Source organism: Apostichopus japonicus, chromosome 16 (assembly GCF_037975245.1).
Source record: "Apostichopus japonicus isolate 1M-3 chromosome 16, ASM3797524v1, whole genome shotgun sequence".
NCBI classification, from domain to species: Eukaryota; Metazoa; Echinodermata; class Holothuroidea; order Aspidochirotida; family Stichopodidae; genus Apostichopus; species Apostichopus japonicus.
Window position 1 is genome coordinate 44,506,912 of NC_092576.1, and position 25,872 is coordinate 44,532,783.

Here is a 25,872-nt window from a genome sequence, read left to right on the forward strand (position 1 = left end):
TGGAAACCTGTTAATCACACGTTTGAAGTGGAAGAGTATTAAACTTTCTTACAAGTTTAAAGGTCTGCTGTATAGACCCCAACTATAGCACCCTATCATGGAAAAGTTTCTTGAGATTACGGAATCGACCTGCCTTGGTCGTAAAATGACCTCTTTTGACCAATTAGTATGCAACTCCTGCCACATATTTTTCTTGTATGAGGGTCTTTGTGTGAACGCTGTATGATTAACTACACTGTAGACATGAACATATTTCCACAGTGTTTACACAAAGAGCCTCATGGTGTAAAGAAGCTATGCAGGCTAATTATAGAGCCTGAGGTCGATACGTAATCACAAAACTTCCTAGCTATATCGTGCTATAATTGGGGCAAATAAAGCTGATCTCTAAAATCTCAGTGATTTTGTTGATCTCCTAAAAAAACACTCTTCTGAGGCTGATATAATACACAACTTCGAAATGAAAGGGATGAAAAGTTGATACAGAGTACTCACTGAAATGCAGTAATCTGTACCGCCGTCCTTTTTTCAGTGTAAAGAGTCTAGTCGGTGTAAGGAGTGTACACAATTGCCACATGAAAGAATACGCGACAGTAACTTACTGTATCGAATCTTAGAACTTTAACAACATTCATCTAGGGATGTACTACTTTAATCTGTTGATGATACCAACAACAAGCAGAGTCTGCAACATTGCTTCTGTGATCCTGCTAAGAGAGCTTATTATCAATTAACCGCCTACAAATTGTGTACAATTACTTTTGTTAATTGCGGTACTCGTAAGGCTTAGTGTAAACATTTGAGTTTCACCTTTGATATTATTTATTACCACTAGCATTGTGTTATTATTATTTCTAGATGGTTTTTTTTGTAAGCTGTCAGATCGTGATTTAATTCCAAATATGCAATTGAAAGGGCTTCGTTAACATCGAGACTATTATAATATACAGTTATGTCGTCGGCAAATAATATAAACTGAAGGACACGTGATGACTTAGATTAATACCATTGGTATTTAATGTGAAAAGTAGAGGACCCAATATGGAACCTTGCAATACGCCAATATTCATATTTGAAGAGTACAGTCATTGCGTTAAAAAGAGCAAACTGTTCCCCCATTTGTACGATACAGTTGAAACAATTTGAGTGCCACAACCCGAACTCCATATCTATATAATTTATTAAGTAAAATCTGGTGATGAATAACTGTGCCAAACGCAGGTAAAACTGAAACAGGTCGGTTATTTGAAACAATTTAGGCTCCGCAGGATTTTTATCAGGAAAGACCTTAGCAATTTTTAACTCATTGGTGCAGATACCCTCAGAAAAAGGCAAGTTCGAAATATGAGTAAGCAGAGTAATTTTACAAGCACGAATAACAGTGAATAATTTTAATTCTTTTAATCGATCAGCATGAAGAGTAAGGGAAGCACTTCGATTACAAAATTTAGATATCTCAATAGCTTGCAAACAAGTGTATGTGGGGGGGGGGGGGGGTAGTTCTTCTTTCCTTGCTTTGATCACCACCCTAACCCCGTTCTGCGGTTCTTGAATGTTAGGTCTTTGTAAGTTGACCAAAAATTCACTGATATTTTTTTTAATTCAAAAGGTCAATTTATTTGTTTCTCTTACTATGCTCCTTCATAAGGCATAGCAGAAATAAATGTGCGAATAATATAACGCTTTATTTGAAATGTTCAGATCCCTAAATCCTTTATTCATACAAGTATCAAAATCGATCATGGAAAAAAAAAATACATTTGCGCACATATGCCTATAAGGGCGTGCAGGTGTGACTTAATTTGTATTTATGATATGCCTTATATTAAAGAGAATAGTAAAGAAAACGATTAAAGTTTATTTATTTTCACGTCGCATGCTTTCTGAAGGAGTCACAAACGGACTGTGAGAAACCTTATAATCTACCTGAAACCACTGCATGCATTGATATTCATTTTTGGTCTCTTCTCAGTTTTCAGGAATACACCATCAGCCGCACAAACAGCGAATTCACACCGTCGCCAGGACAGCCTCTGGTACCGAGTAGCTTCGAGCCTTCTAGGCCCCGCTGAGCACAAGTTAAAAACCGTATTGGGTCTCAGTTTCTACCTTTACAAGACGTATATGAAAGATGGCATGGTCGAAAAGTGGTTTAAAGATCTACGAGAGACTAAATACACCGACGTACCACACTCGGAAGATGAGGTACTCAGTAGCTCAACTGGGAACCTGGGAGAACGCCAAAGAGCTGATCAAGGAGACATTGAATCTCAGACAGATCATATGGAAGATGCAGTTGACGCGATTGTTCCTTCCAGTGAAAGATTCTGCATTTGCTACCAAGTCAACGATGGCAGCCCCTATGTGCAGTGTGATATTTGTCAGCAATGGTTTCATTTCAAGTGTGTTGGTTTACCTTCGTCTCCGCATACAACAGACCGAGTAAAACGGGACCCATTTAGATGCAAGAAATGCTTGCCCACGGTATCTCGTGGAATTAAAAACATCGGAAATTCATGCTGGTTCGCATCGACAGTCCAGGCAGTCAAGGTGACTCACGTTGGTCACATCCTTAAAAACCGGTCCAACTCAAACAATGCTGTTGGAGAAATGTTAACACGGATTCTTCGCAATTTAGAAGAGAAAAGCTGCCGTCCAATTGGTGACAGGGCGGTGAGACAAGCTGTTCAGACTATTGCCGACGAGGTGCGTGGTCCTTTCCTTAACTGCCAAGATCAGCAAGACGCAAGTGAGTTTTTCTCGAACTGCATCCTTGACAATCTGCATCAAGAATATGTTGCAAATATGATCTCGCCAGTCACTACAACTTTCGCAACTGAGATAGTCACATGTCTGAATTGCGGAAACGAGGAGAAACGAAATCAGTCTCTGCCAATGCTTACCATCACCCCTCACAGGCCAGAAGTTGTGAAGAACATTGCTGCCCTCTTTGAAGACGAAGTTCGTGACGGTATTTGTTGCTCCGAATGCAGAGAAAGACAACTGAAAGGATACAGTTACGAAATAGCCAAGTTGCCTCCTTGTTTAGTTGTAAATATAAACCGCACGCAAAGGGATGGCAATAAATGTAATTCATCTCTGGATTCTATACAAAGAATGATCATCTCATCCTCTAATGTACACTTTGAAGACACAACGTTTTCACCTTATTATTACCAACTTATTTCGGCTGTAGTTCATCGAGGACAGGATAAGGGTGGCCACTACTACACCTATGTTTTAAAAAACGGTAGTGTGTTTCAACTTAACGACGAATCTGTACAAAACTGCACCACTGAAAATGCCGTCGCAGACATTGCCTTGAATGGCATTTTATTATTTTATGAACTTTCAGAGAATTTAGATACAACAGGAAAGGTGGAAATAAGTAACAACGATGAATCGGATTTCGCTAAATTTGACACCAATTCACCAACTGTCAATGGGTATTCTCCTCAAGATGTCAAACCCAACACTTCAAATGAAACATGCCAACAGCAATCTCTTCAAGACGAAACTAACTTCTTCATAGATTCAGTTCAGCAGGCGGAAGGAGAAACACCGATTAGTGACGCAACACTCGCCGATCTTAGTGCTTCACCCATATTCAAAAGGTTTTACGAGGTGACCATTCCAACGTCTGCTACATTTAAGATTGACGAAGATGCATGGACACAACTGAGGAAGGAACAGAAGGGGACGAGACTACCATTGCAGTGGGTAAACGTCTTTTACGACGGGCTTCGTAAATCCAACCCATTCTGTACGTTGATGTTTAAAAGACACAGAGTTGCAAAACAGAGTAGTAGGAAAACATCCAGCATTATTTTCTCCGCCAGTGCATACTGTTGTCGACGTCCGACGTGCAACGTATCTGCTACACTATCGATAGATGAAAACCTGATATGCAGTGTACAATACTACGGTCGTGTCAAACACACAACTAACGAGACGGCACAGCGCCCAATCCGAGCAGAGGAAAGGTTGAAATTGCAAAATGAACTTTGGAACAATCATTGCCCGTCCCGAAAAAATATGGAAAACTTAAAGGAAATGGATGACAGTGTATTCGCCAGCGGAAATCTAACTGGAGTAGGTGCCGACAGCTCAACTTTTAAACAAATCAGCTATGAAGGGAGACGTCGACTTCAGAGTGACAAGGACCTCATTACCAGCCTCCTGGTGAAAGAGAAGCTCAACCTGAAAAATTATATCCGGCAAATATCTGCAGTTCCAAGCTATGTGATCACGTTCACAGACGCCGGAGTGCGCCTGTTCCACGAAATGGCACCAACAGTTCCGTTACACTGGGACGCAACGGGGTCCGTAGCCTGGAAGGCCGGCAGTAAAGAATATCTTTACTATGCGATGGTGATGCCGAACCAAACAAGACAGGAAGAAAATCTGAAAAGCTCACCATGCCCGGTGACCGAGCTGGTTACAATCAATCAGTCTGAACCTACCATATCAAACTGGCTTCAGATTTTCAGACATAGAGAGAAGAGTATTTATGGATACAGAAATTTAGCCACCCCCTGTCTGATTTCAAGCGACCGCAGCCTGCCATTACTTGTATCATCTCTCAAAGTATTTTCAGGAGAAACCCTCAAGCAATACCTGGAAAGATGCTGGAAAATTGCCAATGGTGAGGCATCACCAGTTGAAGTAAATGGAATGATTTTACATACCGGCTTCAGTCATTTCATGAAAGACGGCAAAGAATATTGCCGCAAATATTACAGGAAAGAACAGAAATGGTTTGCGATGAACTTATTCCGTCTGCTTGCAGGAGTTCGCCTCTTATCAGAGTACCGGCGATTATTGTTTTCCGTTTGTGTTGTACTACGAGCTGAACGTTATACAGCGTTGTGCCAACTCCACACAAAATCAATCCTCGATACTGCGTTCCAACGAAAAAAGACTGTTGAAGATGAAAAGATTGACAACTGCGACGAAGAGGTCAGTGGATGTGACAGTTCTGCCTCGACAGTTAAACCTCAAACATCAAGGTACACAGAAGAAGAAGCACTTATGCAGGAAACATCAAGTTTTACTGCATTAAATCAACGTGTCGATGACAAAGCAAAAGAAGCTCTACAGAATGAAGAAAAGTTAGATGAAGCCATTGATCCTACACTTAAGGCAAATAAATTCAGAGGGGTACAACTCATAGAGAAGATGTTAAAATATTTACTTCCGACAGTTCCCATTTGGTCCAATATAATGCTCGGTGACCTTACTCGACATTCGCCATCATACATTAATGCAAATTACGACAGTAACAGATACTTCATACGCAATCCGCCGCGGACGCAAGGTTATATGGAGTCATGGAACAAAATTTTCAAGACGACAACACTGGCAAATTACAGACTCCGACTTGATGAAGTGGTGCAAAGAATGTATGTCGGAATTCAAGCACAACAACGCAAATTCGTTCTCCAACACCGGGTAAAGAAACGAAGGAAGGCGGGGAAAAAAGTCACCACATTAGTGCAAGAAAAGTGGAAAAGGAGCCGTAGAGAAACGAGAGATGAAATGAAGTCGAGATCTGAAGCTGGGGTCATTAAAAGAATGGAAACGGAACTAGAAAAGCAGCAGGGAAAGGGAATGAAAGATGCTGCGGGAATGGTGACAACAAATGAGCAGCAAGGAGAAACCAATCGAAAAGAAAAAGACAGATCACAAAAACTGTCTAGAAAACGGCTCTATGAACTGCATGAAATCCCCAGTGCTGATCAAACAAAGTTCAGAAAAAAGCTCGATCTGGAAAAACATGAAACTCCACATGCAACCCTCGGTGAAAGACCAGCAAAGACATTAAAGGAGACATCAGAAAACGCAAGCTTAATAATCAACGATGACGAGAGCTCAGCAAATAATGACGGATGTGACAAATATGAATCGTTGTTACGAAACTCATGGCTGAATGATGAGGTAATTAACGATCAGCTTGATTTCCTTCAGACCAAAGTTGCAGATTTCAATGTTTTTATCTGCAACTCATTTCACATGAGCTCAGGAATTCCTGCTCATGTACAAGCTCGTAAATGGTACAGAAGCCAGAGACTTGTTGATTGCACATGGGTTCTCCTCCCAGTCAATAAGAATGGATTGCACTGGATCCTGTTAGCGGCAAACTTAGTAACTAAATCTCTTTATTTCCTCGATCCACTCCAAGACTGTACGTCAAGTGATGAAATGAAGCGTTTCAGGTGTTTCATTTCAAATAGAGCCTCATTAGAAGGAAAGCCGGTCGAATGTCAGAAATGGCCAGTTAAGATGACATCTGAGTGTAACTTTCCATTTCAGACGACAAGTAACGACTGTGGACTTTATGTCCTTCTTTACGCCAAATCATTATTATTTGGAGGAAAGATGAATCCATTTGTTGATATTCCGATGGAAAGGGATTGTATTTACAACAATTTACATGACTTCGATATGAACAGACCATAGCATAACTATTAAGAGCAAAGTAATGGTTTTACACTCCTTGACGGCAGACGGAACTCAATAAGAGACAAAATGTGAATACGACCATGTGGCATCAATATTTATTTGTTCGTAGAGGATCAGCGATATCTCAACAAGTATATTTCAAGTACAGCATGAAAGTAGAGATTGTGTTGAACTTTGTGATGAAAAATCAAAGAAAACGTGCATCTTATATCATATCGAGTATCCATTACTTAATTGAACTGTATTTGCCCCGTAAAGGATTTCAGCTTATTTTCTTTTTTTAGCTAATTGAATTGGATGCCGAAAAACGTATATGGTCAAATAGCAGCTCATACATATTTTCTCAACAAGTATATATTTCAACTGAAGCATTACAGCGGGCATTGTGTTGAACTTCGCAATGAAAAATCACAAAAAAGGTACATGTAAAATTACATGGATTATAGACTTTTTAACTAACACGGATTTGTCGTCGTAAACGATTTTAGTTTTTCCTGATAATAAAAACAAGCTAATTTTACTGGAAGCTGAAAGGAGTCTACGTTCCAGCAGCATCAGAAATACATATATTTATTTTGTCTGGGAGTAGCAGCAATCTCTCAACAAGTATTTATTTGAACTACGGCATGAAAATGGGGATTGTGTTTAACTTTGTGATGAAATATCACAGAATACGAGCATCAATTATAACATTGATTACCCATTATTTACTTTAAATGGAATTTTCGTCATGAAGGACTTCAGCTTCTATTCCTGTGAATTTTAGATTTGATGTCGAAAGAAGTCTATGGTCAAGCAGGAGCACATACATATTTATATTATTGTTGGATCAGTATTCGCTCAACAAGTGTTTTCAACTATAGCATGACAGCGGGGATTGTGTAGAACCTTGTTGTTAAATAAGACATAATACGTGCATTTGGTAATACATTGATTACCCATTATTAACTGTAACGGTATTAGCGACTTAAGCGTTTCAGCTTATTATCTGTGAATTTATCACACAAACCAACTCAATTGATGACGAAAGGAGTCTATGGTCAAGAGAAAGCACGTTTATATTTATTTCTCTTGGTGGAGCATTTATATTATTGTTGGATCAGTATTCGCTCAACAAATGTTTTTCAACTATAGCATGACAGCGGGGATTGTGTAGAACCTTGTTGTTAAATAAGACATAATACGTGCATTTGGTAATATATTGATTACCATTATTAACTGTAACGGTATTAGCGACTTAAGCGTTTCAGCTTATTATCTGTGAATTTATCATACAAACCAACTCAATTGATAACAAAAGGCGTCTATGGTTAAGAGAAAGCACTTTTATATTTATTTCTCTTGGTGGAGCAGCAATCTCTGAACATGTATATTTAAACTACAGCAGGACAGCGGGGATTGTGTTGAACTTTGTGATGAAATATCACAGAAAACATGCATCAGTTATAACATTGATTACCCATTATTTACTTTAAATGGAATTTTTGTCATGAAGGACTTCAGCTTCTATTCCTGTGAATTTTAGATTTGATGTCGAAAGAAGTCTATGGTCAAGCAGGAGCACATACATATTTATATTAATGTTGGATCAGTATTCGCTCAACAAGTGTTTTTCAACTATAGCATGACAGCGGGGATTGTGTAGAACCTTGTTGTTAAATAAGACATAATACGTGCATTTGGTAATACATTGATTACCCATTATTAACTGTAACGGTATTAGCGACTTAAGCGTTTCAGCTTATTATCTGTGAATTTATCACACAAACCAACTCAATTGATGACGAAAGGAGTCTATGGCCAAGAGAAAGCACGTTTATATTTATTTCTCTTGGTGGAGCATTTATATTATTGTTGGATCAGTATTCGCTCAACAAGTGTTTTTCAACTATAGCATGACAGCGGGGATTGTGTAGAACCTTGTTGTTAAATAAGACATAATACGTGCATTTGGTAATACATTGATTACCCATTATTAACTGTAACGGTATTAGCGACTTAAGCGTTTCAGCTTATTATCTGTGAATTTATCACACAAACCAACTCAATTGATGACAAAAGGCGTCTATGGTCAAGAGAAAGCACGTTTATATTTATTTCTCTTGGTGGAGCAGCAATCTCTGAACATGTATATTTAAACTACAGCACGACAGCGGGGATTGTGTTGGACTTTGTGATGAAATATCACAGAATACAAGCATCAATTATAACATTGATTCCCCATTATTGACTTTAAATGGAATTTTTGCCATGAAGGACTTCAGCTTCTCTTTTTCTGTGAATTTTGTTTGATGACGAAAGAAGTGTATGGTCAAGCAGGAGCACATACATATTTATATTATTGTTGGATCAGTATTCGCTCAACAAGTGTTTTTCAACTATAGCATGACAGCGGGGATGGTGTAGAACCTTGTTGTTAAATAAGACATAATACGTGCATTTGGTAATACATTGATTACCCATTATTAACTGTAACGGTATTAGCGACTTAAGCGTTTCAGCTTATTATCTGTGAATTTATCACACAAACCAACTCAATTGATGACGAAAGGAGTCTATGGCCAAGAGAAAGCACGTTTATATTTATTTCTCTTGGTGGAGCATTTATATTATTGTTGGATCAGTATTCGCCCAACAAGTGTTTTTCAACTATAGCATGACAGCGGGGATTGTGTAGAACCTTGTTGTTAAATATCAAATAATACGTGCATTTGGTAATACATTGATTACCCATTATTAACTGTAACGGTATTAGCGACTAGTAAGCGTTTCAGCTTACTATCTGTGAATTTATCACACAAACCAACTCAATTGATGACAAAAGGCGTCTATGGTTAAGAGAAAGCACGTTTATATTTATTTCTCTTGGTGGAGCAGCAATCTCTGAACATGTATATTTAAACTACAGCACGACAGCGGGGATTGTGTTGAACTTTGTGATGAAATATCACAGAAAACATGCATCAATTATAACATTGATTACCCATTATTGACTTTAAATGGAATTTTTGTCATGAAGGACTTCAGCTTCTAATCCTGTGAATTTTAGATTTGATGTCGAAAGAAGTGTATGGTCAAGCAGGAGCACATACATATTTATAGGCTATTATTGTTGGATCAGTATTCGCTCAACAAGTGTTTTTTAACGATAGCATGACAGCGGGGATTGTGTAGAACCTTGTTGTTAAATATCACATAATACGTGCATTTGGTAATACATTGATTACCCATTATTAACTGTAACGGTATTAGCGTCTTAAGCGTTTCAGCTTATTATCTGTGAATTTATCACACAAACCAACTCAATTGATGACGAAAGGAGTCTATGGTCAAGAGAAAGCACGTTTATATTTATTTCTCTTGGTGGAGCAGCAATCTCTGAACATGTATATTTAAACTACAGCACGACAGCGGGGATTGTGTTGGACTTTGTGATGAAATATCACAGAATACAAGCATCAATTATAACATTGATTCCCCATTATTGACTTTAAATGGAATTTTTGCCATGAAGGACTTCAGCTTCTCTTTTTCTGTGAATTTTGTTTGATGACGAAAGAAGTGTATGGTCAAGCAGGAGCACATACATATTTATATTATTGTTGGATCAGTATTCGCTCAACAAGTGTTTTTCAACTATAGCATGACAGCGGGGATGGTGTAGAACCTTGTTGTTAAATAAGACATAATACGTGCATTTGGTAATACATTGATTACCCATTATTAACTGTAACGGTATTAGCGACTTAAGCGTTTCAGCTTAGTATCTGTGAATTTACCACACAAACCAACTCAATTGATGACAAAAGGCGTCTATGGTTAAGAGAAAGCACGTTTATATTTATTTCTCTTGGTGGAGCAGCAATCTCTGAACATGTATATTTAAACTACAGCACGACAGCGGGGAATTGTGTTGAACTTTGTGATGAAATATCACAGAAAACAAGCATCAATTATAACATTGATTACCCATTATTGACTTTAAATGGAATTTTTGTCATGAAGGACTTGGGCTTCTTTTTTTTCTGTGAATTTTAGATTTGATGTCGAAAGAAGTCTATGGTCAAGCAGCAGCACATTCATATTTATATTAGGCCTATTGTTGGATCAGTATTCGCTCAACAAGTGTTTTTCAACTGTAGCATGACAGCGGGGATTGTGTAGAACCTTGTTGTTAAATAAGACATAATACGTGCATTTGGTAATACATTGATTACCCATTATTAACTGTAACGGTATTAGCGACTTAAGCGTTTCAGCTTATTATCTGTGAATTTATCACACAATTCAACTCACTTGATGACGAAAGGAGTCTATGTTCAAGAGAAAGCACGTTTATATTTATTTCTCTTGGTGGAGCAGCAATCTCTGAACATGTATATTTAAACTACAGCACGACAGCGGGGATTGTGTTGAACTTTGTGATGAAATATCACAGAAAACATGCATCAATTATAACATTGATTACCCATTATTGACTTTAAATGGAATTTTTGTCATGAAGGACTTCAGCTTCTAATCCTGTGAATTTTAGATTTGATGTCGAAAGAAGTGTATGGTCAAGCAGGAGCACATACATATTTATAGGCTATTATTGTTGGATCAGTATTCGCTCAACAAGTGTTTTTTAACGATAGCATGACAGCGGGGATTGTGTAGAACCTTGTTGTTAAATATCACATAATACGTGCATTTGGTAATACATTGATTACCCATTATTAACTGTAACGGTATTAGCGTCTTAAGCGTTTCAGCTTATTATCTGTGAATTTATCACACAAACCAACTCAATTGATGACGAAAGGAGTCTATGGTCAAGAGAAAGCACGTTTATATTTATTTCTCTTGGTGGAGCAGCAATCTCTGAACATGTATATTTAAACTACAGCACGACAGCGGGGATTGTGTTGGACTTTGTGATGAAATATCACAGAAAACATGCATCAATTATAACATTGATTACCCATTATTGACTTTAAATGGAATTTTTGTCATGAAGGACTTGGGCTTCTTTTTTTTCTGTGAATTTTAGATTTGATGTCGAAAGAAGTCTATGGTCAAGCAGCAGCACATTCATATTTATATTAGGCCTATTGTTGGATCAGTATTCGCTCAACAAGTGTTTTTCAACTGTAGCATGACAGCGGGGATTGTGTAGAACCTTGTTGTTAAATAAGACATAATACGTGCATTTGGTAATACATTGATTACCCATTATTAACTGTAACGGTATTAGCGACTTAAGCGTTTCAGCTTATTATCTGTGAATTTATCACACAAACCAACTCAATTGATGACAAAAGGCGTCTATGGTTAAGAGAAAGCACGTTTATATTTATTTCTCTTGGTGGAGCAGCAATCTCTGAACATGTATATTTAAACTACAGCACGACAGCGGGGATTGTGTTGAACTTTGTGATGAAATATCACAGAAAACATGCATCAATTATAACATTGATTACCCATTATTGACTTTAAATGGAATTTTTGCCATGAAGGACTTCAGCTTCTCTTTTTCTGTGAATTTTGTTTGATGACGAAAGAAGTGTATGGTCAAGCAGGAGCACATACATATTTATATTATTGTTGGATCAGTATTCGCTCAACAAGTGTTTTTCAACTATAGCATGACAGCGGGGATGGTGTAGAACCTTGTTGTTAAATAAGACATAATACGTGCATTTGGTAATACATTGATTACCCATTATTAACTGTAACGGTATTAGCGACTTAAGCGTTTCAGCTTATTATCTGTGAATTTATCACACAAACCAACTCAATTGATGACAAAAGGCGTCTATGGTTAAGAGAAAGCACGTTTATATTTATTTCTCTTGGTGGAGCAGCAATCTCTGAACATGTATATTTAAACTACAGCACGACAGCGGGGAATTGTGTTGAACTTTGTGATGAAATATCACAGAAAACAAGCATCAATTATAACATTGATTCCCCATTATTGACTTTAAATGGAATTTTTGTCATGAAGGACTTGGGCTTCTTTTTTTTCTGTGAATTTTAGATTTGATGTCGAAAGAAGTCTATGGTCAAGCAGCAGCACATTCATATTTATATTAGGCCTATTGTTGGATCAGTATTCGCTCAACAAGTGTTTTTCAACTGTAGCATGACAGCGGGGATTGTGTAGAACCTTGTTGTTAAATAAGACATAATACGTGCATTTGGTAATACATTGATTACCCATTATTAACTGTAACGGTATTAGCGACTTAAGCGTTTCAGCTTATTATCTGTGAATTTATCACACAATTCAACTCACTTGATGACGAAAGGAGTCTATGTTCAAGAGAAAGCACGTTTATATTTATTTATCTTGGTGGAGCAGCAATCTCTGAACATGTATATTTAAACTACAGCACGACAGCGGGGGTTGTGTTGAACTTTGTGATGAAATATCACAGAAAACAAGCATCAATTATAATATTGATTACCCATTATTGACTTTAAATGGAATTTTTGCCATGAAGGACTTGAGCTTCTTTTTTTTGTGAATTTTTTATTTGATGACGAAAGAAGTCTATGGTCAAGCAGGAGCACATACATATTTATATTATTGTTGGATCAGTATTCGCCCAACAAGTGTTTTTCAACTATAGCATGACAGCGGGGATTGTGTAGAACCTTGTTGTTACATAACACATAATACGTGCATTTGGTAATATATTGATTACCCATTATTAACTGTAACGGTATTAGCGACTTAAGCGTTTCAGCTTATTAATTCATCACACAAACCAACTCAATTGATGACGAAAGGAATCTATGGTCAAGAGAAAGTACGTTTATATTTATTTCTCTTGGTGGAGCAGCAATCTCTGAACATGTATATTTAAACTACAGCACGACAGCGGGGATTGTGTTGGACTTTTTGATGAAACTCACAGAATACGAGAATCTGCTTATTTATTGATTATTCATAAATAACTTAAAAGGATATTGCGTAATAAAGGATTTGAGCATTTGTTCTGTGAATTTATAATATAAACAAACTCAATTTGATGACAAAAGGAGCCGATGGTCAAGCAGATCCTATATTTATTTTGTCTGGGAGGAGCAGCAATCTCTCAACTGCAGGTTTATTTAATGGCCAGATATCGTGATTTATGGTGGGAGTCGTACAAACGGTACAATTAATTCAGTGCGGTTATTGGGCTACCAAGCTCGGAAAACCGTTGCCGGAAAGTTTCGATAGACGATGTGCGTAGGATATTGTACACACTAGTGTATACGCCGTGTGTACCCATCTAAGCACCACTAGACCTAAACAGTATGTGCACTATCGTGTAGTATGTTCAATCTACACTAGCCGTTATAGCTATGGAGAGTGATGGAGTGGGTGCACCTAGCTCCTCCTAAACGACCAAGACTCCAAGAGGAAGACCTCCGAGCGATAATCCTCCAGCAAAACGTGCCTATAGTCTCGATCGGGCAAAACGGGAGGGCACAAGAGTGTACCTTTTAGATTCGTTTCCTTCTTGGATACAACGAAAGAACAAATTGAAATTTCATCTGAAGATGGTGGAGCTGGAAAGAAGAAGTCGCATGCAGAGTTTGCCAACCACTTACTGAAACATCAGAGAGACAGACCGTGTCGTTTATGTAAAAGGTAAGATATCTTTTTGACACATAACCACATAATTAGGCATGTGCAAATTCAAAACAGCTAGCAGTGGTCCCCCTTGCAAACCCCTTAAGTGTCTAGTCACGTTTAGTTGGTAATAAGGATTTATGGCACTATTAGTCTTTTGTAGGTGACCTAGGCAACCTTTAAAGTCATAAAGTGAAACGATTTATACTGTCTTTCCCAAATTGTAATTCAACAGTGCGGAAACACCGTAACCGTGTATACTCGTGTAGACAATTATGTTCATTAAACAACACCGTACACTCGCAGCTGCCGAGATCAGTGGTTACAGCGCTAGCTCCATCCTCAGCGCACTAAATATTCATATATCATAGGGGGTTAACACTTATGTATTTCTTTATCCAGCTCCATCCTGAACGCACATTAAAGCCCACCCACATTATTTAAACCACGCCTATATCTCCAGTCTCAGCACACTCCTTATGTCATTCAAAGGTTTCCCCCGCCTTTTTATGTTAATTTCACCTCTCGCTAGCAGCAGCTTCCTACGGCGACAATCGCAAGCTTGAGAAACCGTCATATACAACGAAGAAATGTGCAATTAACCATCTAATTATTGCAGACGACGATGTCAAATTCTTGCTAGAATAATGGGGTATGAGTAACCTTAAATTAGTGTTTAAATGTAAAGGTGAATAACGGGATCATGTCGATTTTGTCATTTCTGCGATACAGTCAGTACGCGCGATATTGAAGTATAACCTAACGTTAGCTCTTACGTTGTTAGGCTAGGTTAGGCCAGATCCTTTCCCTGATGTAGTAAATACGCTGTACTACTAGCTGAGATAGTATAGGCTAGTATTTGTATACTAGTAAGTACCTTCACTTCAGGACTAAATCTATACCTAAGTAAGTTTATGCCTGTACTGTGTGTCATACTCAAAGCAAGACCTTCCCTAATTCAAGGCCACCTCTAGTGACTACTTCTACCAAATGCGAGTAATTGTGGTGTACGGTAACTTCTGAGGGCACACCTAATCAAAGCCACGCATTAATAGTGAAATTATACATAGGCATAAACCTCTTTGCACTTGGGTCAGTACACTTTAGTGTAAGTTAGAGTTAGACCCTGTAGGCCTAGCTTGCCTTCACTTTTAAAGGGTGTGAAGACTCGCGCAAAAAGAAACGTCTCATGCCGGTAATCTGACCTACTGTAGTTTCGAATGAGGTGTAACAGAATTGTTAGACACCACCATCGATTCTAATTTCTAGAATATACCCACACACAACTTGCTACGATCGGTAATTAGAGACTAGTGTACAGTCAGTACATACAGCTGCGGCCAATACACACAGCACAGTGTACAATCAATACAGCGATGGACATCTCAGGTCCAGCTAAAGATAACAAGGTATCATGTTTTATTACTGTACTGTCTGCATTTTGTAGCGACACAAACAAATGTCACTCGCAAGCAACGGAGAGTTAACTTTCAGATGGCCGCACGCGGTTTGGGGCGAGTCTTCAATGCCTTTAAAAGACTAGGCCTAGGCTATGCTAGTGGTCTACATGGTTGGGAAATGGCTAATAGTGATTGCAGACACTGAAAGAAGAGATTGCTTAAAATTGCAAGTGATGCATTTATGGTGGTGGCCTAGACTAACCTCTGACTCTGAGTGTAAAACTTACCCAGGCTATGCTATAAACAGTTAAGCTAGTAAATTTAGGTTATATGTATTGATAATGTGAAATTTAATTAGAAAGATGATAATTTTGTACTATTCATTTATGAAAACCAAGAAACTTGTGTACGGTTAATCTCAATCTGGACTATACTTCAATGTTAATTGGTCAGAAATCAGTGCCTTGGGGAGAAGAGAGGGGGAAGGGGGAGACTTGTGTGTCAAATTTAAACAAGTTTTGGCTGAAATGTCAGTTAATTAGGCTAGGCCTTCCCATGCAATGATATAGGTTTAGCCTAGGCCTAGTCACATATCAGATTTATCCACATGAGAAATGTAAAAATGAAACACCACATGACTAGGTCACAGCTTTGCACTCCCAATGTTATAAGCCTCATACTATAACACAGACATAAGTTTTATTAATCTCATGTTGTTCTTATTCAAAAAATATACTACCCGGAGGTAGGTTTGAAGCACTGTCAGTGAGACAGATTATATTTCCATATTAGACACAGCAGATCATGACATTGGTGTAAATCTCAATGAACTAAACTGCCCATAACAAGGATTCCTTATGGCATTGATTTCTGAACATTAAAAAGGGACACATTGATTTTCTGAAAATTCAAAAAGGGACATATACAGTTTTCATGGGAGAGAATGTTTATATAGATACAAACTGATAAGATTTAAACATGGTTCAAAACTCAAATAAAGACCATTAATGGAATTGATTTTGTGTTACTTTGAAAATATTTTGTAACAATTGTGACCGGCTTCTGTTAGGTTCAGAAATAAATAACTCTTTCTGTTATTATGTGTCATTTTGTGTGGCAGAAATGGAAGATTTTTCCCAAGAGGAGCTAACAGCCATGACAGAGTACAAGAAACACACAACCTTGAGCCTTCCAATACCGTACTTGCAAACTACATGGCAAATCTGTTGGCTGCAGTTTACTTAGCCCTATGATGGTAAGTGTTGTTCAATGTAATTGCAACTGAATACTGCTGAGTATTACTATTATTATATCTCTATACACAAGTTGAGCAACTAAAACAGTTTGTGGTACAACAAAGACATGCTTCATATTGCCTTATATTAAACTACAACTCAAACCAAAAATGAATTGCATGGTGATTGATACCATGCATAAGTTATGCTTGTAGAGGTCAATTGAGGTCATTGCGATCATTGCAATAACCCATATCTCATACGTCCATACAGGGCTCGAAATTTCGTAATTTCTAGGGCAGGCCAACTGGCCTTGGAATACATGTTTTTGGGGAGGGCATCAAGGCCAGTGGGGAGGGCAGCAAGGCCAACGCTGAAATTGTGAGCAGGGCACCAAGGCCACTTTGAAAAATGATGCGAAGAATGTCTCAATTTGTAACCTGTTTTATTTTCACACCGCCGCGTAACACTCCTCCATGAAACAGCATTATTATTATGAAATTCATACACAACGCCGAAACACTGTCGATAATACAACTTAACTGCATATGCTTCCAGTGTACAACTCTCCACTACATAATTATTCGGTCTTCCGACTCCCGCCTGAAATTGGGTGTACTTGTAATTGCCAATAGTGACACACCCTCCCGAAATAATCCTGTGTAACTTGACTCTACTGGGAATTTCCCAGATTCTACCAATCACCTCGCATTCATGTAGTTGTTAAGCCAATAAGCGAGCACGATTCTGTGACGTCAATCAGCCAAAGCTGTATAATGGTACTACTGTGTGCAGGTGTGGTTTGACCGTAGCTGCTACTGGTTGTAAACTTTTTCGAACTTTCTTTCAATTTACGATAAATACAGGTATGTTATACATACATATACGTGAATGATATGGTTAGGAAGCTAAACATGTTCTCGCTCGGAATATGATGATTTTGTTCACATTGTTGTCCCTGGAATAATTTCTTCGCGATTCTAGAAACACTGTATTGCATTACGACTGAATTTCCCACTGAACTACGTTACGAAAATGCAATGATAGCCCGCGGATGGTCGTATATTAATCAGTTGGATAGGCTCACATTCGTGTACCGTTAGAATGCGGTACGTTTTCACACCAACTACCAAGGTCAGTACTGTGATGATGTTCAATTTGCGATCACAGTTCGTTATTCACGTCCTGTGACTGCGATTCGCTAGCATGCTCTTCATCATTTTCCGCGAATAATAGCCACGCTTTTTCGAAACATATGATTCGTTTTTTTGTCATTCTCAAAGTCGCATTTGTCCAATGCCTATTCCTGCAAAAGGCACGGAGGCCAATGGGTAAAAAGGGCAAGGCCAGTACTGGCCTTGATAGTAGAAATTTTCCCTTGGGCATCGCGGCCAGTGGCGAGGGCACCTGCGGCCATGGCTGCACTGGCCGCCGCTTATTTCGAGCCCTGCGTCCATACACTTCCTCCTAAGTGTTAAAAGACATCGATTTATCTTTGCAAAAGATTGGTCACTTACTCTCTGCCAATTGTGGAAGCATAACTTGAAGTCACTGCAAAGTCATCAATTTTATATTAGATGAATTTTCTTGTGATAGTGAAATACAGTTAAATTAAGGTGCATGTGTCTTAAAAATTTCAAACCAGAAAGGCCAAATCAGGACTGTACAACATAACTGTACACAATTCTAAGCATTTCCTACATTCTGTGTTGTAGATGGCAAGTCTCTGACTTCTAGTTTTAATTCTCTATGGTATAAACAAAGAGTGTGACCATGGCCTTCAGTTAGTGTTAGTTCTTTTTAAAATTGTTGTCATAGAGCAGTGAGATACCTTAGCCATCTCAGAAATGGGGGGGGGGGGGGTTGGGTAAAGATGTAAACTTTCAGTGAATGTTATTTTACTGTATCAAATTTAAGCAATTTCACAAATCTTTTGGATATTTCAGAAAGTGGGGGGGGGGGGGGTTGGGAGAAGATGTAAACTTTCAGTGAATGTTATTTTACTGTATCAAATTTAAGCAATTTCACAAATCTTTTGTTGCAGATGAACCTGGCATTTTCTCTTTTAACTCTGTTGTTTGGGGAATTTCAACATCGAAGGGTGCAAGGGTGCATCCTTGCAATCATTCATAGATGTAAAACAAGTAAGTGTCATTTTTTAGATTTATCTACATAGAATTGCTGATAGCCCACTGATTAATGGTAAAGTGGAACCAGTTTAGATCTGTAAGGAAATTAAGGAAATTGAACAATTTATTTACTGAGATGTCAGCCAGAAACAACACGACTTTGCAAAGAATGGCAACAAATTGTCTATAACAAAGAGAAAATTGCTTTGACAGAGAACTTTCAGTGCTCCTACCTTTATCTACCGTAAAATGACAACAAAAACAATGTTGAACCAATATCACACCCTTTGGTTGGACTGTAGGCTAAGTGCCTCAAATAACACTATTGACTCATTTTGCTCCAAGCAACTATCGTGTAATGCACATTTACACATTTGACCTTCGCCTATGATGCAATTGGTATGTCAAGTTCACGAACACATCTTACTTACATCTCCATTTTCTTGTTTGTCCAAAAGATCAGAGGAAACGACCGTGAAGAATGGTGATCTTTAATTAAACTTCTCTCCATTCAAGTTCGTTAACACACCATTTAATACTTTAATTGTTTCATTCCTTTCCTAGATTTGTACAAACTGGATGAGGTGAAAAATGAGAAATTGAGACACGCTACCAAGTAATACAGCTTTGCAGTAGTAGAAAGATGTCTTTGGCTTCGATGATGCACATCAAGAATGTGATTGTAGCTGTTTATGAGAATTAATTTGATTTTTTGCATTTCAATTCATCTCTCTGTCCACAATTGATAAGACCTGCTTTTACAACTTCAATGAAACTTGCATAGAGATGACCTGTGATGAAGAGACATGTGGAAGTGCTCAGGAATTTTATGTCATAGGTCATTTAGGGGTCGGTTTAGTTAATCGTTTGGAAACGCTTTTTCCTGAGTCCACGGACGGACGTGTGGATGTATGCAAAACGTGATCATAATTTTGGTCATTGGGGGTCGGAGTTTCAGAAATTTTATGCTCAAGGACACTTCGGTCTATTCTTTAACTATTTAACTGTTACAGTAGTTCAAAATCTTTTCAAATTAATCTTTCTTGTGATTATAATAAGCGAAAATTACCACTTTCTATTGGAGTTAAAATAATTTGCACAAGTATGCGAGGTCCAAGGAGGAGCTTGTGACTAAAACATTAATGATATCGTTGGAAGCCTAGTTATTGTCTTGCAGATCCTTGCTCGATCTTCGGTTTGCCAGTGCAAAGTGGTAAACTATAATGGTAATTAAATATAAAAAATAAATTTGGTAATATGTCATCTTTATCAACAACAATGTGAACATAGGTCTTCTAAGACCTTCCTATCTAGTTTAAAGGTAGTCAGTATAGGCCCAAACTATAGCACTTTATAATTGCAAGAAGTTTTCAAGAAGTACTTTCCTGGAGGTCTTTACTCTACAATTGTTCTCAGACATTTTTAAGGAACACACAAGATGACTGAATGTCCCAGTGAGGACAATTTCCTCAAAGGTTGTCATAAAAACAGTTTAAGAATTGTGACCAGAGGTGACCATATATGAATATCTAGCATATTTGGGGCTAATACAGCATACCTTTAAAGAAAAGGAGCTACTGACACAGGGCTGAAGTTGTCATGACAAAGGTTATTGGGAGAGAGGCTTTGATCAAGTTTTTGGTTTCGATGAATATCGTAACCTATGCATTCATGATGGCGTATGTGTGCGTTTGTGATGCCCAGCTTGTAAACACGATATCTTAAGAAGGTAATGTTGGACCAGGTTGTTATGGAACCATAACAACTCCCTGGTTGGACCAACTTCATGTTTGGTTTGTAGGTGTACCTCATTGAGTACAAGAAGCCTATTGTTTTCTATGGAGGTCAAAGGCCATTTAGGGTCTCTAGGGGTCAAAATGTGAAAACCTTGTAAACACGATATCTCAAGAAAGGAAGCTTGGGCAAACCTCATTTTAGTGTGTAGACGTACCACATTGAGTACAGGAAGCCTAATGTTTTTGGTGTAGGTCAAAGGTCATTTTGGGACAACAGGTCAAATTGTGACAAACATGCTATTGCAAGAAGAAAAGATCTCATATTTGGTTTGAAAATGTACCATATTACATTTAAGGAGCCTATTATTGCTTTTGGTGGAGGTCAAAGGTCATTTGAAGTCAACAAATGCCAAACATTTACTCCCCTCTTACCTGTCTCTCCACACTAAGACATCTTCCTTGACATAATCTCGTAAGGGAAGCTTGGACAGATCGCATATTTGGTATGTAATTGTACCACATTGAGTACACGAAGCCTTAATGTTGTGGGCGGAGGTCAATGGTCATTAGAGTTCACCAGGGGTCAGATTGTGAAACCATGCTTTACACAATATTTCAATAAGGACTGATGTCATATTTAGTATGTTGATGTATCTATCACATTAAGTACAAGAAGCTTGTTGTTGAGGTCAATGGTCATTTCAGGACAGCCTGTGTCATTGTGAATTTATTTTTTGTCACATCTCCCTGCTTTTCACTGTATTACTAATATCAAGTATGTTGTACACCATCAATATACATTACGTCAGATTCATGCAGAAAATAGGTGAATGTTACATCATCGAAACCCCTATGCATTGTTGCGTTCAGGTATAGGGTCCATTTCTTGTTTTTTAGTGAAACTGTTCAAGTCATTTTCAAGTTGTTTCCTTGTGCAAAAGTGCAGATCAAGGTCTTGGTATCCCTGTTACATTTCACAGTTGATGTTGAGCAATCAGTGCTTCAGCATGCGACGATGGTTATGTTGTAAATATGTCCTCAAAATTTTGATTTCAGTATTGCATTTCTTATAGAAATTTATTTTTTAAATATTTGAGGTATTAATTAAACTATATTGCAAAAGTTCAAAAGTAATGGAGATGCAAATAAAGTTAGCTATTAGTAGCATTAAATATGTTGTTTTATAATTTATGTTTTGCTTTTTCAAAATTTGAATGCATTGCAACTAAATGGAGAAAAGGGGGCATACCCAATAGTATTATAGTGGTGATTTAACCAGGAATGGGGTGGAAAATTCTGTGATATTATCCAGGATAGTGTTGGCATCAACCAGGAAAAGTGTGGTAAATTTGACCAGGAAAGAGGTGGAACTTTTATGATATTAACCAGGATAGTATTAGCACCAACCAGGAAATGTTGGTTGATTTAACCAGGAAAGAGGTGGAATACGTTTAATATATTGTTAAAAAAAGCTTAAAGTTGGTCAAATGTCGCATTTTTTATGATTCCACACTAAAATGCCGTATTGAGCTGCCCTGAGGTGGAGCTGGGTTTTAACCCCGAAAAACACCCTAAATGTGCATCAATGAAGCTGAAATATATACATAGTGTATTTAATAGACTTGACAATTAATATGTAGTCCATTTAGGGTCATACATTATCTCAATAATTGTTAAAAAATCTTAAAGTTGTTCAAATGTCGCATTTTTTATGATTCCACACTAAAATGCCGTATTGCCAGCTGCCCTGAGGTGGAGCTGGGTTTTAACCCCGAAAAACACCCTAAATGTTCACCAATGCAGCTGAAATAAATACATGATGTATTTAATAGACTCGACAATAAATATGTAGTTCATTTAGGGTCATACATTATCTCAATAATTGTTAAAAAAAAGCTTAAAGTTGGTCAAATGTCGCATTTTTATGATTCCACACTAAAATGCCGTATTGAGCTGCCCTGAGGTGGAGCTGGGTTTTAACCCCGAAAAACACCCTAAATGTTCACCAATGCAGCTGAAATAAATACATGATGTATTTAATAGACTCGACAATAAATATGTAGTTCATTTAGGGTCATACATTATCTCAATAATTGTTAAAAAAAAGCTTAAAGTTGGTCAAATGTCGCATTTTTATGATTCCACACTAAAATGTCGTATTGAGCTGCCCTGAGGTGGAGCTGGGTTTTAACCCCGAAAAACACCCTAAATGTTCATCAATGCAGCTGAAATAAATACATGATGTATTTAATAGACTCGACAATAAATATGTAGTCCATTTAGGGTCATACATTATCTCAATAATTGTTAAAAAAGCTTAAAGTTGGTCAAATATCGCATTTTTATGATTCCACACTAAAATGCCGTATTGAGCTGCCCTGAGGTGGAGCTGGGTTTTAACCCCGAAAAACACTCTAAATGTGCATCAATGCAGCTGAAATAAATACATAATGTATTTAATAGACTCGACAATAAATATGTAGTTCATTTAGGGTCATACTTTATCTCAATAATTGTTAAAAAAACTTAAAGTTGGTCATAAGTCGCATTTTTATATGGTTCCACACTAAAATGCCGTATTGAGCTGCCCTGAGGTGGAGCTGAGTTTTAACCCCGAAAAACACCCTAAATGTGCATAAATGAAGCTGAAATAAATACATAGTGTATTTAATAGACTTGACAATTAATATGTAGTCCATTTAGGTTCATACATTATCTTAATAATTGTTCAAATATGTTCATCAGTGTATTTTACAAAACTCAGGTCACAGTGAGACTCCGTAGCACAGTTTCAAAACGGGGCGCGGCTTAACACAATGGTTTCACATAATTTAATATTATTAAATGCACTGAGCTGGAGCTGTGCAAAGTTGTAACCCCTAATGTAACATACTGCACGTTCAGCACCGTTGGTGCTGAACGTGTATGCTAACTTCAATTTGGTCTAATCACGTTACAAAACGAATGAGCGGCTGAATGTGCGGCTCACTTGACTCTGGTCTAGCCTAGGTCCTATAAAAGGCTATAGGCCTCGGCCAGGGGTAGTTTCATTAGACCAAGGCCTAGGGGCCTTACACTAGCTAAACATAACAGTATAAAAAGGCAACATAATCTTATCATATCAATGTATAAATCTCACGTATCAAGGCGTAATGCATTCCGCCAACGCCACTGTAAAATTCGACAACACGAAGTTGCTCAACAGGGGCTGCCATTTTGTTATAGTAAACGTTGACTGCATTTCAGCGTCTTATTCCTCACAATATTTGGTTTAGGAAACATTTGTACGGCGGTGTATAACGTCCATTGTATTGCACTTGATCTACAGCTGGACGACATCGTTCCGTTGACTTACGAACTAAAATCGTCACTTTTCAAGCCCCTCAAGAACAGAGAGAAGCTTTTAATCGGATTTTTCATACGCAAGTGACGTAGTCAGTTGGAGAGAGGGAAGAAAAACACCCAGCAGAAGTTCCTACTATCGCAAGCAAGTATACACAAATCAGTGTTGATAGTAATGATAGTAGGCTACTGTTTTGCACAAGTCTTAGCTCTCTAACCGAAACAACATTTACTCAAAGGGAGGGGGTACCTCTCCCATTCGAACCCTTCCCCGAAAAGACGGTTAGCAAACTTTTGTGCCCTCACCTCATCATAGGCGTTACCAGCAATTCCAATCTTTTGGGAAAGATGGGGGGGGGGGGCTAAATATATCCATGAGGTATCGAATATTCAAGAGGAATTTTGATCGATTTCGAAACCGGCTATCTATCTCAGGCCCCTAGCTGGGGTCACGTATCCTGGAACTTGAATGTATATCAGGCCCTAAGCTGGGGTCACATTTCACTGGAATGTATCTCAGGTCCCTAGCTGGGGTCACATTTCCCTGGACCTTTAATGTATTACAGGCCCCTAGCTAGGGTCACATTCACTGGAATGTATCTCATGCACCTAACTGGGGTCACATTTCACTGGAATGTATATCAGGTCCTAATTGGGTCCCGGAGTCGATCCTTTCCGAAGATAAACCTTTTTCAGATGTCATCCTTTTTTTCTCTCGTATATTGAGATATTTAAGTACTAATTGCACGTGTTAGGGAGGAATTCAATTAGGATTTTTTTTTTCAATGCCCAGGCCGGGGCATCCCCGAAGTTTTTGGATTTTGAGATATTTGGTTTGCTCTCTCCATGGTAACGACTTTAGAGTAAGAAAAGGACATGTCAGAAGGAGGAATATAAGTTCTGTAGAAGGTATTCTAAACCTGGAAGCTGCAGTGCTTACACATCTGTTGTAGCTATTTTAACTTGAGCACAGATAAACATTCAAATCAACGGAATGTATTTCAAAGCCTCTTGGGAGGGGGAGGGGGGGGGGTCCAGGGGAAATCTCTCGGATTGTGATGCATTTTGTTAGCCTTATATAATTAAGAAAATTTGACGTAATGGATAATCAAGTTTGCTATACCTTCAAGTTCTCTGGGAGGAGGCAGGAGGGTAAGCAATATGTTTGAAGGAATGCCCCCCTGGTCCCCCACCCCTATAATTTATCACAGTGGGTAGAGCTTATCTTGTATCATGAAAAGTATATAGTACCAATGTATTTTTTAATTCAATGCAAATTCCCTGACACAACTGGCTTGAACCCATCACATAACGACTGCTGGCTTAATTCTCGCCTGTCCTACCTAACACATGCATGTTAGCTGATGGCTGGACGCAAATACATTGACATTTGTGTATAGACTTTACAATTCGACAGCAGAAACATAACTCCAAGTTTGGGAAATAAATGTTATTAGAAATTAAAAATAGTTAGACTATATCTTCAAGTTAGTACCTGTGCTAACACTAACACTGAATTAGAATATAGTAAGTAGATGAAGAAAGGAAACGTATCACAGAATCTTTTGATTTGATTTTTCTAATTTTACAACTCATCATCACGATTACATGGCGGTTCTGACGGGGCAAACAAGTTTTAGATTTATTGCTTTAATATATAACACGCATTCAGACAATTCGACAGTGGCGGAGCAAGGGGTGTGGGTCAGAGGGGCGAGAATGGTCTGTAGGAGCGCTTTCGACACTATCTAAGTGGAGCGCCATCACAGGTTGGCGCGGATCGTACAACACATTTTTGAGAAAAGATACTCCCTAGATCGCCGGAAATGACCCTTTCCAACACACTGATCACTGAGCGGCGTATAACGTACACTGCATGCCGACTTAAAGTGTATTACTTTTTCAGCCACTGCGCGTGGCGTATCGTCTAAAAATAGATCGAAAACCCCATACAGTTCT

The 25,872-nt window shown here is 38.2% G+C and overlaps 2 protein-coding genes and 1 long non-coding RNA gene across 9 annotated transcripts in view; 1 reads left to right on the forward strand and 2 right to left on the reverse strand.

Moving 5' to 3' along the window:
* Nucleotides 1–23,925, reverse strand: part of LOC139982193 (tRNA (cytosine(38)-C(5))-methyltransferase-like) — a 76,372-nt gene extending 52,447 nt beyond the window's left edge. For 6 of the 7 annotated variants that reach the window (XM_071994784.1, XM_071994785.1, XM_071994786.1 and 3 more), the window contains exon 1: nucleotides 23,711–23,925. In XM_071994784.1, the coding sequence (XP_071850885.1) occupies nucleotides 23,711–23,786 (76 nt within the window). In that variant the 5' untranslated portion in view covers nucleotides 23,787–23,925. The remainder of the gene's footprint in view (nucleotides 1–23,710) is intronic. The other variant, XM_071994791.1, reaches the window with a different exon arrangement.
* LOC139982191 (uncharacterized) overlaps nucleotides 1–25,872 on the reverse strand; it is a 297,534-nt gene that overhangs the window by 105,210 nt on the left and 166,452 nt on the right. The gene's annotated exons all lie outside the window — the stretch shown is intronic.
* On the forward strand, nucleotides 14,568–21,743 carry LOC139982196 (uncharacterized). Its single transcript, XR_011798031.1, has 4 exons — nucleotides 14,568–14,723; nucleotides 16,592–16,726; nucleotides 18,751–18,850; nucleotides 19,400–21,743. It is a non-coding gene; the product is annotated as an uncharacterized lncRNA (long non-coding RNA).